This window comes from Lasiosphaeria miniovina (assembly GCF_030549165.1).
Source record: "Lasiosphaeria miniovina strain SMH2392-1A chromosome Unknown B0T26scaffold_1, whole genome shotgun sequence".
Lineage (NCBI taxonomy): Eukaryota > Fungi > Ascomycota > Sordariomycetes > Sordariales > Lasiosphaeriaceae > Lasiosphaeria > Lasiosphaeria miniovina.
The window spans coordinates 5,580,375-5,593,475 of NW_026848220.1; the positions used below are offsets into that span (position 1 = coordinate 5,580,375).

General features: G+C 51.8%; 2 protein-coding genes across 2 annotated transcripts; one reads left to right on the forward strand and one right to left on the reverse strand.

Moving 5' to 3' along the window:
• Positions 1-92: 92 nt before the first annotated feature.
• B0T26DRAFT_688886 (uncharacterized protein) lies at positions 93-1,970 on the reverse strand. Its single transcript, XM_060441008.1, has 4 exons — positions 1,308-1,970; positions 567-1,242; positions 458-484; positions 93-403 (listed from the first exon to the last, which is right to left on the reverse strand). The coding sequence occupies exons 1-4, from the start codon at positions 1,730-1,732 to the stop codon at positions 200-202; spliced, it is 1,332 nt and encodes a 443-aa protein (XP_060303425.1). The 5' UTR covers positions 1,733-1,970; the 3' UTR covers positions 93-199.
• A 3,870-nt stretch (positions 1,971-5,840) lies between these two features.
• Positions 5,841-7,869, forward strand: B0T26DRAFT_746443 (uncharacterized protein; the record flags this gene model as incomplete). The annotated part of the gene is made up of 3 exons (XM_060444692.1): positions 5,841-6,776; positions 7,495-7,549; positions 7,655-7,869. The coding sequence occupies 3 exons, from the start codon at positions 5,841-5,843 to the stop codon at positions 7,867-7,869; spliced, it is 1,206 nt and encodes a 401-aa protein (XP_060303426.1).
• Between the last annotated feature and the right edge of the window lie 5,232 nt (positions 7,870-13,101).

Here is a 13,101-nt window from a genome sequence, read left to right on the forward strand (position 1 = left end):
CTGTCTTTTCGAACCTGTCGCGGTCTGTCCTGTACAAGTGTGCGATTTCGGGAACCGCAACACTGGCCGGCTCCAGACGCGGTGTTGATATGAGCTTGGTGATTTCCACAAGGACTAGATGATGGCGTAAGCGAATGGTTGAATATTTATCAGCTTCGCAGGGCAAGGAAGAAAAGCCCCCTTCTAGAGGGAGAGGTTTTTAGGCTTTCGTACCGTTGGAAATCGTAAACATCGGATACCACTGCTTTGCCAGCATTTCGACGCCCCTGATTTCGCCTTTGGAGTTTATGTTGGGGTGGTAGATCCTCGTCGTGAAGTTCACCCGCGGTTGTGTCAGGGGGTAGGCGATCGGGAAGTCTATGCTGAGGAAGAAGAAGCCGCCTGAATAGAGGGACTCGTTTGGCTGCGGATCCATGTCAGTTGAGAGGAGACACCGGCGCATAGATGAGTCACTCACCGCCATGATAGTTGCTTGCCAGTCCAGCTATAGGTGAATTGGCGTCAGTCGATCCGCCGTTTCTGCTCGACAGCCCTTGGACCAGAACTAGAATGAGTTGTCAACCTACCATGTTATCGCCAATGGGCCCAGCTGCCCAGTTTAGATTTGGATTTCGCTCCAGATCCGCGAGTTCCTTCTTGAGTCTCCTCTCCACGTTAGACATGGTGTTCCGGAGCCTTTGGTGGTCTTGGGTTTGGGATTCTGAAGTCTCAGCTATGGTCGAGGAAGAGTCCATGGCAGAAGAGAAGGCAAGAGACAAGAATCTCTTAAGCTCCGTGTCGTTCAGTGGAAGCTTGATGACGGCAATCACGGATATCTGGGCCAGGCTGAGCCCGGACAGGATGGACCACGCCCGGGACCTGGTGGTCAGTATGGTGCTCGCCGCGTCCGTCTCCCTGTCGCGGTTTCGGTTATACACCCAGGTTTCTGACAAGATGTCGTCAAAGTTTGCTTGGGGCATGCTTGCCGCATCCGCCGTGACGTTACTGCTAGGCGGTATGGGTGGAGGTTCCGGAGGATGGCCATTTCCAAGAGCTCTAACTTGGACTTCAACCTCGGCCGACTCCGCTGTATCTCCATCTGGACTGCCTGGACCTAAGGGGGTCAGATCGTCAAGCTCGATAGCGCCCGGTGGTAGATCGAGCTGCTGCAGCCGAAATGCTAGATCCGAGTCTCGTTCTAGCTGCTGCTCGATGTGGTCTTGGAGAGACGCGGCGCTATCGAAAGCCTCGACGTTGGACTCGCTTGGAGTCCGGTCAGAATTCGCCTCACAACTCGCTGAGACCTTCAAGAGGCAGCCGCAATTTACCATTGAATGATCTGGAGTAAAAGGCCCAGAGAGGTCTTGTGCTGCTGCAGTTGGCCAACGAGACGCAGAGCCGCACCCTGTTGCCATGTCCAGGTGACACGATCGCGGAGCCGTGATATCGCATCTTGAGACGATGAGGAGGCGCCCCTGACAACCGTCTCGAGCTCCGAGAAGACCAGAACGGTCTGGGTGAGGATCGTGACGACATCTTCGAGCTGGATGAGAGCAGCACGTTCGGGGTCGAGACGGACCGTCCTGTCAATGAACCGTTGCAGAGCCGTCACAACGATCTTGATGTGGTTCACCTCGACCACGATTGACTTGATGGTCTCGGGAGCATCTTTGACCTGGCCGAGAATCTTGGCTACCTGCGCCGCAGCTGACAAGATTCCAGCCACCGAGGCCGTGATGCTCAGGGGGTCCATTACCGGTGGCCCACGTAAAGATTGGACGCGGTCAACTGGCGACACAGTCGGCTCGTTTATGATACTAACTAGATAGCTCCTGGCGGGTCGAGGAATGGCGAGGCTCTAGGCTTGACGAGAGTGCAGTTTCCAAACCCCTCTCTGAGACTCAGCCGCACTGCCACTCTGCGTTAGCGCCACGACGCCTGGTCGCCAGCCAGTCTGCCTTGCCACTGGCCAATGGCTTTGACTCTAGTGAGCAAGCCAAATGCCGTCCAGTAATATGCCGGAGATCCGGAGCGCCCCGTTCATTTCTCTCCTTTTGCTTTGTAGCGCTTTTTATTCTCTGGTGTTCCCACCGCTCGTCTCCTTTTCACCGGGGTATTTCTGTTGCTTGTAAAGTTATGCGGCTTGTGTTCCGTGTTGTTATTTCCATCTCTTGTCGGTTTTCCTCGGTCATTATTTCCTGCTCTTGCCGGTTATTCGTTGTTATAATCCTCCTCATGCTCCTGCATTCCAGTCTGGTTTCTTCCTTTGCTTATATGTTTCATATTGTCATTTCCATCTCTTGTCAGTGTTTTCCCCGGTTATTATTTCCTCCTCTTGACGGTGTGTCCCCTGTTGTAATCCTCCTCTTGCTCCTGCGTTCCCACTTCGTTCCTGCCTCTGCTGATATGTTCCGTGTTATAATTCCCTCCTCTTACGGATGTGTTCCCCGATTGTTCTTTCCTCCTCTTGCCGTTGTATCCCGGTTGCTGTAATCCTCCTTTTGCTCTTGTATGCCCTATTATAGTCCTCTTCTTGCGCTTGTATTCCAGTTCATTGGGTGGCTGAAGCCCTCATTTCCATCAGGCCCAGAGCTCAAAGCCGGGAGCCTCTTCGTCGTAGCGAAGCCGATTGATCTTGGACAGCTCTGATAAACGAAACGATTAGCTACAATCACATACACGCCTATAGCTGTCATTGGGGGAGAAGTCGCGAAACTCAATTTATAGTATGAGAATGCTCTCGCTGAGTTGTCTCTCTGTAGGAACTCTTCTCCACGTCAAGACCATGTATAGAGACCTCCGTTTAAGGCAACGCCTGTGGCTTTCGGCTGAAAGAAATCTTGTCGGCACTCGCGGTGTTTCGGAATCGGCCGAGGTCCAGGACGTGGAGATCAATCTTTCGTATCGAATCGGAATGAAGGCTGGTTCAGAAAGAATCAAAAGGAGGCTTTTCTACCAAAGAACCAATGGTCCGGGAGAAGTGTCTTGGATAGAATGTCGTACGACCATCAGTATAGCGTTGGAAGAAACGCGTGTCTTGGGATTCAAACAGTAGATCTAGGGTCTAGGAACTGTCTGCCAGAGAAATCAGGAGAACGATCGAGCAGGCTTACGCGTGGCTCGTCAGGGGAGTGTTAAGCGAGTGGGCGTGTAAAGAGAAGGGAAGGCGAAATGAGTTTGAGGTAGCTTGGAGAGAATGGCGGCGTGGCGTGGCCGAGAAAACGAGAATGAGGGCGGGCATACGGAAATTGATTGGAATCATGTTGGAGGAGAAGAGGCAGGCCTGACTAGGAAATATTTTGGATAATCTGCGACCCTGCGGGGACTTGTTCTGGAGAGGGGAAGATGCGAAGGTGGTCAAAGTAGAGGCACGTCCTGTGGAAAGAGGAAGAAAAGAGCAAGGATTGCCGTGTGCAGCTCTCCTTTCCCTTCTCTAGCTTTCAACCCTCAGATGGCAACAATGAAGAGAAAAAGCGCAAGCGAGGTATGGGACGTAAGATATTGGTTTCGGTAGACGGGTGTGGGATATTGAAAAACGTATCTCGCAAATGCAGCCCGTTCTCTCCGGAAATCTGCAAGCACACCGAGTTGAAGAGGGCACCGAAGAATGAAGTGCGCGGACTCGAAATAATAAGACGAAATCTGGCCAGGAGTGTTATAATGCCCAAGCTTTCAGGGTCCGTACCTTCCATAGGGGGCATGCAATTTTTCGTAACTCTAGAACACTGCTAGTACTAGTAAATCAGCTCCTAATGGTGACAGATCTAACCCTCTATGGAGCCCTGACCCTGCTACGATCCACTGAATAATTACATATGACCATGACCTATATATAATGCCTAACATGCCGCGGGTGCTCAGATAGGTGCCTTGGGTACCTAAACTTATCGCAAGTTGGTGAAAAGATTCGTAAGATAAGGTATCTTAGTACCTTAGATTACAGTACAGAGCTAGGAATGTGGACCGCGCTCCCGTTCGGCTTTTTATAAGTGCACAACACATTCTTTTCTTCAAATTTTAACCTACCAGCCTGTCCGTCAGCTTCTCTGCAACCCTTCATACTGAAACTATCAACCCCGTCCTGCTTGGTCTGCTTCTGGCCACACCATCCCGAGGCGCGTTGGGGACTGGATCCCGACATGATCCGCCACATCCAAAAGCACCCCGAGGCGTCTCCTTTCTGCACCTCCAAGTCGACGCACAATGAAAGCCGCACACACCCAAGGCCTCATCTCAGCAGGAGGAGACCTTTGTCTCGCCTCCTCGTCCTACCCAAATCCATACCTCGCCAGGACATATGACCGTCGACCGTATCCAAAAGGAGATGGATCGTTTCCCAGTCCGGCTCCCCTCAGAAGAGGGGCTTGTCCAAGATTCAGTAGAAGCTCCAGAGGGTACGGGAGAATCTGGCCATGAGCCAAAATACTTAGGAGAAGGCCTGCACGTCTTTCGTCGATCCTTTTGCCAATCCCTCACTTCAATAGAAGAGCGCGCTCTCCGGCATTCCCTAATCGACAGCGACAGTCTCGAGCGACCCAAGCTTATGCGACTATTCCAAAGACACAGCCAACAGTTTCAGGAACCGGGCTGCTCCCCTCGATGCCTGTGGACGCCGTGATCGCCGAATCGTGGTCGCCGAATCGTGGCCACTCCGGCTTGGCCCCGTGGAAATCTTCTTCATTTCGCTAAAGCGACCGTCCGGGACCATCTTCAGGTGCGTCATGGCAGCTTCGAGAGCCTTTGGGCACACATGGCTCATTCCAGGACACTGGCTGGTGCCAGTGCCCTCGAAGATACCGATGTCGCCGGCGCCAATTTCAATAACTACAGCCGCGATGCCCTAATGCGAAAGCTCGCACGGACTGATGAGCCAGCCGCTGTGTTGTTCTTCACAACATGTTTGGCCTATCGATAACATGGGCAGCGCCATGCGGTGTGGAGAGACATGTAACTTTCAAGGAAGAAATAAACAGAATTTAATACACTTTTCTAACCTTGGCTTGAGTTCCTCACATGCGTCAAACTAACCTACTTTGAGTCTCAAGCAGGGCCGAGGAAGATTGTATCTACAGAGTACTGGTAATAAATCAAACAAATCAAATTAGTTGCCAAATTTGACAGGGTTTGAGGGTATCACTGGAACGATTGGGCCGGGTAAAATGCAGATTTAACAGACCAACGCAGATGTCCGCCTCACGAAAAGAATGCCTTGATTAATTGAGACGAAAAAGACCCCGAAGCTAAGCAAATATCGGATCGATAACGCGGAATTCGGGGCTAAGTGAATGTACGGCTCGGAACCCAGATAACCTAGAAACCAGATAACCTAGAAAAAAACGCACAGAACGTTGGCTAATATATCCATGGATGGAAAATCACTACAAATCGCCCAGTCTAACTCCAGTCTAAAGTTAACCAAATCTGGCCTCCAAAGCAGCCAAATCTGGCCTCCAAAGCAGACACATCTGGCCTCCAAAGCAGACACATCTGGCCTCCAAAGCAGACAAATCTAGCCTCCAAAGCAGACACATCTGGCCTCCAAAGCAGACACATCTGGCTTCCAAAGCGGACGATTTAACTATTTAAATTTCCCAACCTACCTCGATCAATACTCTATATTCAGACCTCCAATCCCCTTCTGCCACACGGCCACTCAACAACTTCTGTCTTCACGTCCATCCAACACATCCTGACATTTTCCCACAACACTCGACAATCCCTAAGTCTAAACCATGCTCCCCTTCGCATCACTCTTCATAATGGGCATAGTACCATACATTTGCCAGGCCTTGTATCAAAACAAGAATAAATCCCGTCTGAATAAATGCTCGCTGGGGATAGTTCCCACTTAAATCATCGACATGATCATAGTCTACCTTGAACCAGAATCAACCGTTTCGCTCGCGCTCATCTGCCGCGACTTGTACTTCAAACACTTCGACCCGTCGGTCCTCCAGTCATCGCCTGCATCAAAAGACACGCTGCCGCAGTGGCTTGAGCAAGACATCCTCAGCCTTTACTGCTGCCACGGTTGCATCCGCCTGCACACTCGGCACGAAGGGGCCGAATCCAAGGCTGGTCATGGCGTTAGACCTTATACTGGCGCCAGCAGTCAGAGATGCCAGACGAGCCAGTGGGACCTGGGCTTCGAGGCTAGGTTCCCCCACACTAGGGCGCGACTTGTGATGAACAGCCATCGCTACGGGCCCGCTCACGGCATTCGTACACGGGACCTCAACGACACGGTGGGTATGTGGCACCCTCAGCTGGGGGTACGCATCCGGCAAAAGTGGAGGGCCAGGATCATCGAGGATAATCTACACCTCTACGGAAGTGCCGTGCTGGCGCAGCTTACGGGTAGCGGCGACCACGGGTTGTGGATGAACCAGGATATCATCCACCAGTTCGACAACTTTCTAATATGCCGTCGCCTCCCAGCCCCACTATATCAATCAGGGGACGAATTATTCTACGACGGACCAATATTCGGTTATCAGCCGTCGCATAGGCTGTTTCAAGGTGGCCAGAACCCAATCGAGGGTCGAGTTCTCTCCTGTACCGTGTGCTTTACCGACTACAAAATGGAAATCGCGTTTCTAGACAACAGTCAAAGGAGAGCGACATCAGGCTCTGCTGCGAGAGCCAAAGTCTGGACCATCCGGATCCAGCGATGGCACAAGCTCGGGGAGTGCCGCTCTCCCGACGACCCGCTATGGCACTCCCTCGTGACCTCAAACCCGGGAGATGAGCAGCAACGGCGCAGCGTGTGCATAATAAGAAAGATCTATAACGACTGGGTAAGCCAAGAGCATTGAGCTGCCGTCATGCTACGGGAGAGCACATAGATCAGACCAAGATGCCGCCATAGACAGTGTGAGCACGGCCAAGTCGTACTGCGAAGATGTGTAAGACGAGTAAGGCCGAAATGAATAAGATAACTCGTCACGATCAGCTGGCATGGCAGCAACGCCACATTGAGAAGGGAACAAAGCATAACAGACGGCAAATAATGCAGCAGATTGCGAATAGTGGTATGTATGGTGGAATGCTTGCCGGTCCTAGAACTAGAGTTGGACGCGTGATGCTCTGATATCCAAATTCAACCAACTTGCCAATGCCGGCCCAGGCAGGTGCTAATTACTTCACAAATTCACACGGAACGCGTAATATGTACCCAAAATGAGTGCAACCAGACGCCTTGGCAAGTGCACCCGTCCAGGTCCAACCCTCCCGGGGGCTTCTGGGGGATCCACCCTGTCTTGTGAACCCCTCCCCCAAATTCTCTGCTTTTCTTTTCTTTCCTTTCAACCTTTCGAAAAAAGTCAAATCACAGCCTTTGGACCGCCCACCCCGCCGTCGTCTCTGCGTTCAGTTGCGTTGCCGCGCAAAAAGCTTTAACGGCACCTGTGCGAGTATGAAAACCTAGCCCTAGTATACAAGCTACCATTCTTGAAGGCGTCGTCGAGTTTACCCACGCAATGGCCACCAACGGTGTTAACGGCCGCGCGGTGACAGGTCGACGGTCGCAAAGCGAGGAGATTTTTGAGGAGCAAGGCTCCCAAGAGGAAGCGTGGCTTCGCTCTATACTATCGCAGAATCTGGTAATAAATTCGCTCCTTTGATGCTGGCTCTCGCCGTTGGATCATTACTAACCCAGGCAACCCCAACCCAATAGCGGCCGGTGTCAACGGCTCCAAGACCGTCAACGGCTCCAAGACCGGCAACGGCACCAACGGTGTTAGCCACGCCCCCCTCTCCCCCACGGCCAGGGCCGGCGACACCTTCAAATGGCGGGAAGTTCCTAAAGCTCAGGCGGGCGGCCAAGCCTCCCACAGATTCGACTCGGACGGTGTTCGCATTCCTGAAAAGTTATTAGGATGGGTTTATTAGTGGCGGCGCATGAGGAAACTATCAACCAATTCGGAAGCTGAGGGGCTTTGGCTGGTGGAATTTGTTAGAGAATAAAGCGTATCAAACCATTTATTTGTGCAGAGAATCCAGTGTCTCATCGGAGGTACGACAAATCTGCGGTATTATCTTGTAACTGTCGGTCGTGCTCCGGCTGCGTAGAGCCTTCATCAGGAGATGGAAATGCTTGCCTCAACGATGTCCGGGTGTCACCAGATGCGTATATATTTCCAAGAGCATAATGATCTCCTGAACCTTGATTATTATGTAGGCTTGTTGGCAACTAGAGCTTTCCCTTTGCTGTGGCTCCATTTCGAAAGTGGGGCGGGCCCTGAATCCTCAGTCTGATCTTCCTTTCAAGTTTCCGCTTCATATTTAATTAAGCGAGAAACCCCGTTTTTGTACATCACCTAGATACTTGAGGTAGCAGAAAGCCCAGGTACTTAGATAACTAGAGCAGCTGCCGAAGCAGACAAAAAATAATTTCTGTTCTCCCGCTTTGATTTTCATACAGTGTCTCCGTTATCAGGCCGCGAGTGCTTCGCGCTTGTTGATAATTGCACATTATTCGACCTTGCCATTAGCGTTATCAAGGCAGACCCCAGGCCAGCTGAGAGCTGGAAAGCACTACAGCGTGGGCCATGCACCAAACGGCCAAAACTTACCCAAAATTTAGCAGAGAAACCTCGTACTATCCGTGTTCTGCCACTCGCAAAATTCTCTCATTCAACGTCGCCATCATTCACATAGCCACGCCCATTTCTGTATCCAGAGATTCGAGACGACGATATCTTACTAGTTTCTCATCATCCGCTGTAGAAATCTACCATCCCCTTTCTCCGTGAAGCCATCGCGGGCACCCCGGGAACCACGCGGGAACGATCGCCATCCGCAACCTCCCGACAGGCCGCCGTCCAGACTGCACAGAGCTATATTTGATTCTTCATTTCACCCCTCCACAAGCAGATAGCCGCCGTGAACCCTTCAAGATCTCAATATCGATATGCGGTGCATTAATGACCCCAACTGTCGCCAGGACGACGAGCAAATCTCGCTTTGACCGCCACCCGTGGCCAAATGATGATATGAATGAATAAGGTTACCGATATATGCCTCTCGTCGGCTAGGTAAGTAAAGAGACGGGAGATTCAATCAAATGTGTCAATAATACGACTAGGTAGACGCCCCGATGGTAACGCTTCAGAGCAGACTCCGCCTCCGTCTTCTTCTGCGTCGAACGCCGCTCCTTCTGAGGCATCTTAGCACATGATAAACCCTGACCCGTTCGTTCTGAGAGTTGGAGCACCAAGATTATAGTGTCAGCGCCACATCTCGACAGCCGGCTAGCGAGATTCATACAGCTTCGGCCTCACCGTTGCCGGCAACAACGCCCCTCCAGCCAACCCCCTCCTTTCTTCGATCTCAGCATCTATATTTGTGCTCGGTCAAGCACGTATAGCCGTTGGACACGGTGGTGGTGGCGGAGCATGTGGAGAAGCTAGAACCCAGACCACTCTCTTGAGCCGCATCTCCAACAAGACATCAAGTTTGATACAAAGGCAGAAAGACGGGCTAGATATAAACATGTTTCCTTCGGCGGTATTCTCTCCTTCGCCGCCACTAGCTTGAGGTATTCCTGGCTCTCACCGGTTCTCGTATCAAAAAGGAAACGCACAAGGGACGTTCTGCATCACTTTGGTTGTTCGTCCACTGCCCTCCGGCACCACTGGCCTTGGCATAGAACGGATTTCTCTCGAGCATTGTGGGATTCTTGAGCAGCCTCTCTCCCAGTTCTACCGACCGCCCTTCGCGACTGCCGACAAGTCTACATCGCAGAGATTTCAAACCGGTAAAGACTACCTTTCCAGCAGAAGCAACCACGAGCGACAACTCACTTCCTGCCATATCCTTGCCTTTCTAATCGACTTACCCTGTACGGAGGCTCGGGCAAAAAAAGGGTCACCCTCCCCAGTACAAAGACTGGAACGCCATATCCCTGATAGGGACCAGATTAGACTGGCCAGCTACCTATTCAACAAGCCAATCTCTCACAGTGCAAGATCCTACTCCACAGCCAATAACATATATCTTTGGGGATTTTGCTCTATGGCTACCTGATTTCCCAGCAATCGCGCGCCAGCCTACGGGATTGGCGGGCGCCGCAGAGTCAAGACGGGAGATGTGACAGGTTCTTGCAGCAAACCAAGATGGTGATGTTCTGGCGCATCTCGAAGGCGAGTCAGAAAACCCAACCCATCTTAAGCCCGACGTAGGGGATAGCTTTGGAGAGGGGTATGAGGAACTCCAGTACGACGAGTACAGCGATGATACCAAGAACTCGCTTCAAGAAGGGGAAGGCTTCGCGGAGCTAGAGGTTTACGCCGCAAAAGTAATCCACATCAATCTCCCCTATTCGAGAGATTATACGGTAATCTTTCCGCAATACCACCAGCCAAGAAGCCCGCGCTCGCGGGCAGCGCGTCTGGCCATAGTTCCTTCGCGTCGCCTCAGCCGACGTTAATTACGAAGACTTTTGACAAACATGGCGACCTTGTGTTCGTTGTCGGACCCAAGAGACATTGATCTCGCGGACTACCGCCGCAAACCTCACGAGTCGGAAGACTCTTCTTCAATAGACTGTGTACCCCTAGCGAGCAAGTATCCAGCGGAGAAGTCTTCAAGCGTATTCTTTGACGACGACGGTTTTCTATCGAGTACTCGGACGATAAAGACCATGCTTCTCATATCCACCAACCCGGCGAGAAAACGCGAGACGAGATCCTCACCCCAAATATTATTGCCGAATATCAGCAGCAGAAATACCACCGCCAAAGATTTCAAGACCTACACATTGTGAAGGGTGCCCCTTTTTGGCCCGAGCCTCCGCAGCTGTCTCTCAAACGACCTACCCTGCACTTGCTGTATCTCCGTGCCGAGGAGATTGGCAATTCACTAGAGAGCTGAAGAGTACGCTCATTACCAGCGGATGGCCTGCCGGCGACGGTCGCCTGTCAAGTCGAGCCGCAGGCGAGCCTTACAGAGTACAGGTACTCAAAGCCGGATACTCGAAAACGCCGGAGAAAGATGCATGACTGCGTGCACTGGTCTGGGGATCTCAATTCGTGGTAAAAGGGAAAGTTGCACGGGGACACATTGGATTGGAGTCACGACAGCGGATTGGAGCCACGACAGCTGCAGCGGTAGCAGCGAGAGCAGTGCGAGCAGTCAGCACACAACCCCAGATTAGACACAGTCTCTGCTCGGCGTTGCTATCGTACCTGCCCATTGGTCTGAGGAAGATATGGGACGGCGCGACTTCTCGGCAGCTCGGATATCTTTGATTCGGCCACTCTAACCATCCCGAGATCATCGAGTATATTCCCGAAGATCTCCGCATGGGATATGTGGTGGGGGTGTTGTTGCCCAGAGTTCCAGGCATCAGGGGTCTGTTTTGTCTGGTGTTGTAGGGGCACGCCGTTGTGAGAATTTCCGTGGAAGTGGACAATAGGGGCAGCAGCAGCAGCAGCAGCAGCGGCGGCGGCGGCAGGAAGTCCTCGCGTGGTCCCTCGCCACGCTCGACCTGCCCCGCGCCGACACGGGCACCGAGCATAGAGCATGGATGACTTCGGAACCGACACGTCGAGCCGTTATACATACCTCTGTCACTGCGAGGTATGTATAACGGCTCGACGTGTCGGTTCCGAAGTCATCCATACTCGCTGCGAGGGCAAGAGCCTAGGTAGGCGAGATACGCGGTCTCGTCTGGCAAGGGAACTGGAAAGGGAATCTCTTTGCTGGGACTATTCAGAAGTGCGGCGAATGATGGCTGCCGAGGGGGTTCCTGTGGTGGGGGTTGCGACCATATAGCTGCTGTTGCCCAGAGTGCCAGGCAACAGGTATCTGTTTTGTCTGCTGGCGTGACGGCATACCGTTATAGTTCCCCGGTCACTTGCCTGGGAACCTTGGGACTATATCTATTCAATTAGTGAGAACGTCAAGGCCAGATCCCGAGGCCAAGGGTAGGACTATATATTGGGGCCTGAAAATAGAAGTTTCTTTAATTAATAATACGAAGCAAAAGATCCAACACGTGCTAGGGTTATATCGGAAATAACAGCCTAGCTGTGACCACAAAACTGCCTTACCCTGTTATGAACTTAATGATAATATTTACCAGTGAAAGTGTGAGATTTATTATCCGATGCCAGATTCTTTCTTGTCATATTATCTTCTCGAAAGAGAGCAGCGACTTTGAGATAAGATGCCGTAGCATACCAAAGTTGGTTCCGGGTACCGCGGTCTATCTACTGTAGCTTGCTTACCCGATCACTCAAACCGTTTTCCCTCCTTCAAGCTACTCCCAGCATACGCTAGTTGCCCGGAACTAGACCTTTCTAGTCCAAGAAATGATTATGGTACTAGTATTAGAGGAGTAGAGAGATTGCTCTCTCTATGGTGAAAGTTCTCTATTAGACGGTCCGCCCTCCCAACACAGCAAGCAGCTAAACCCTCTAAAACCCAACTGGGCTGTTTTGGTACGGGTTGCGACCAAATAGCTGCTATTGCCTAGAATGCTAGGCAACGGGTATCTGTTTTGCGCCTGCTGGCGTAACGGCTCACCGTTACCAGATTATAGAGGGCTGGACCCCTAGAAGTCACACTGCTAAAGCCCTAGAGTTTGAGGTCAGTTTTCCCAGCTTAACTACGCTCCATAGGGCTCCGTTAACCTGGGGCGGATGTGGTAGGGGCTGCGACCATATAGCTGCTGTTACCTAGAGTGCCAGGCAACAGATATCTGTTTGCGCCTGCTGGCGTAACAGCTCGCCGTTACAGCTGCTCATTACCGCCACCCAGGAAAACACCCCATCTTGTCCGCCTTGAGAAAAGAGCCGAGGTTTTAGCCACAATCTGTCTCGAGATTCAGATCCTCGCACGAATACCAGGACCTTCACCCCTCCCAAGGACGACTGAGAGACCACCTAGCCACCAAACGAGAGAAGCCTTTCCACATTAAATAACAAGATAAGAGGATCGAAATGAGCCGGGTATACCACAAAGAGAGAATCTAAGGGGATATAACATCAAAACGAGACGACAGCCTATCCTCAACGCGATACAATGCGTTCGTCAAAGCATATCCCACAGACAGTTCACGAAAGCCCGTTGGTAGTTCACGAAAGCCCGTTGGTAGTTCACGGCCACGACGAACAAAAG

Coding starts and splice junctions, on each gene's coding strand:
- B0T26DRAFT_688886 (XM_060441008.1), bottom strand. CDS start 1,732: ATGGACCCCCTGAGCATCACGGCCTCGGTGGCTGGAATCTTGTCAGCT. Junction 1,243..1,307: donor TTACTCCAGATCATTCAATG/GTAAATTGCGGC, acceptor CCGGACTCCAAG/CGAGTCCAACGTCGAGGCTT. Junction 404..457: donor GGCAAGCAACTATCATGGCG/GTGAGTGACTCA, acceptor ATGGATCCGCAG/CCAAACGAGTCCCTCTATTC.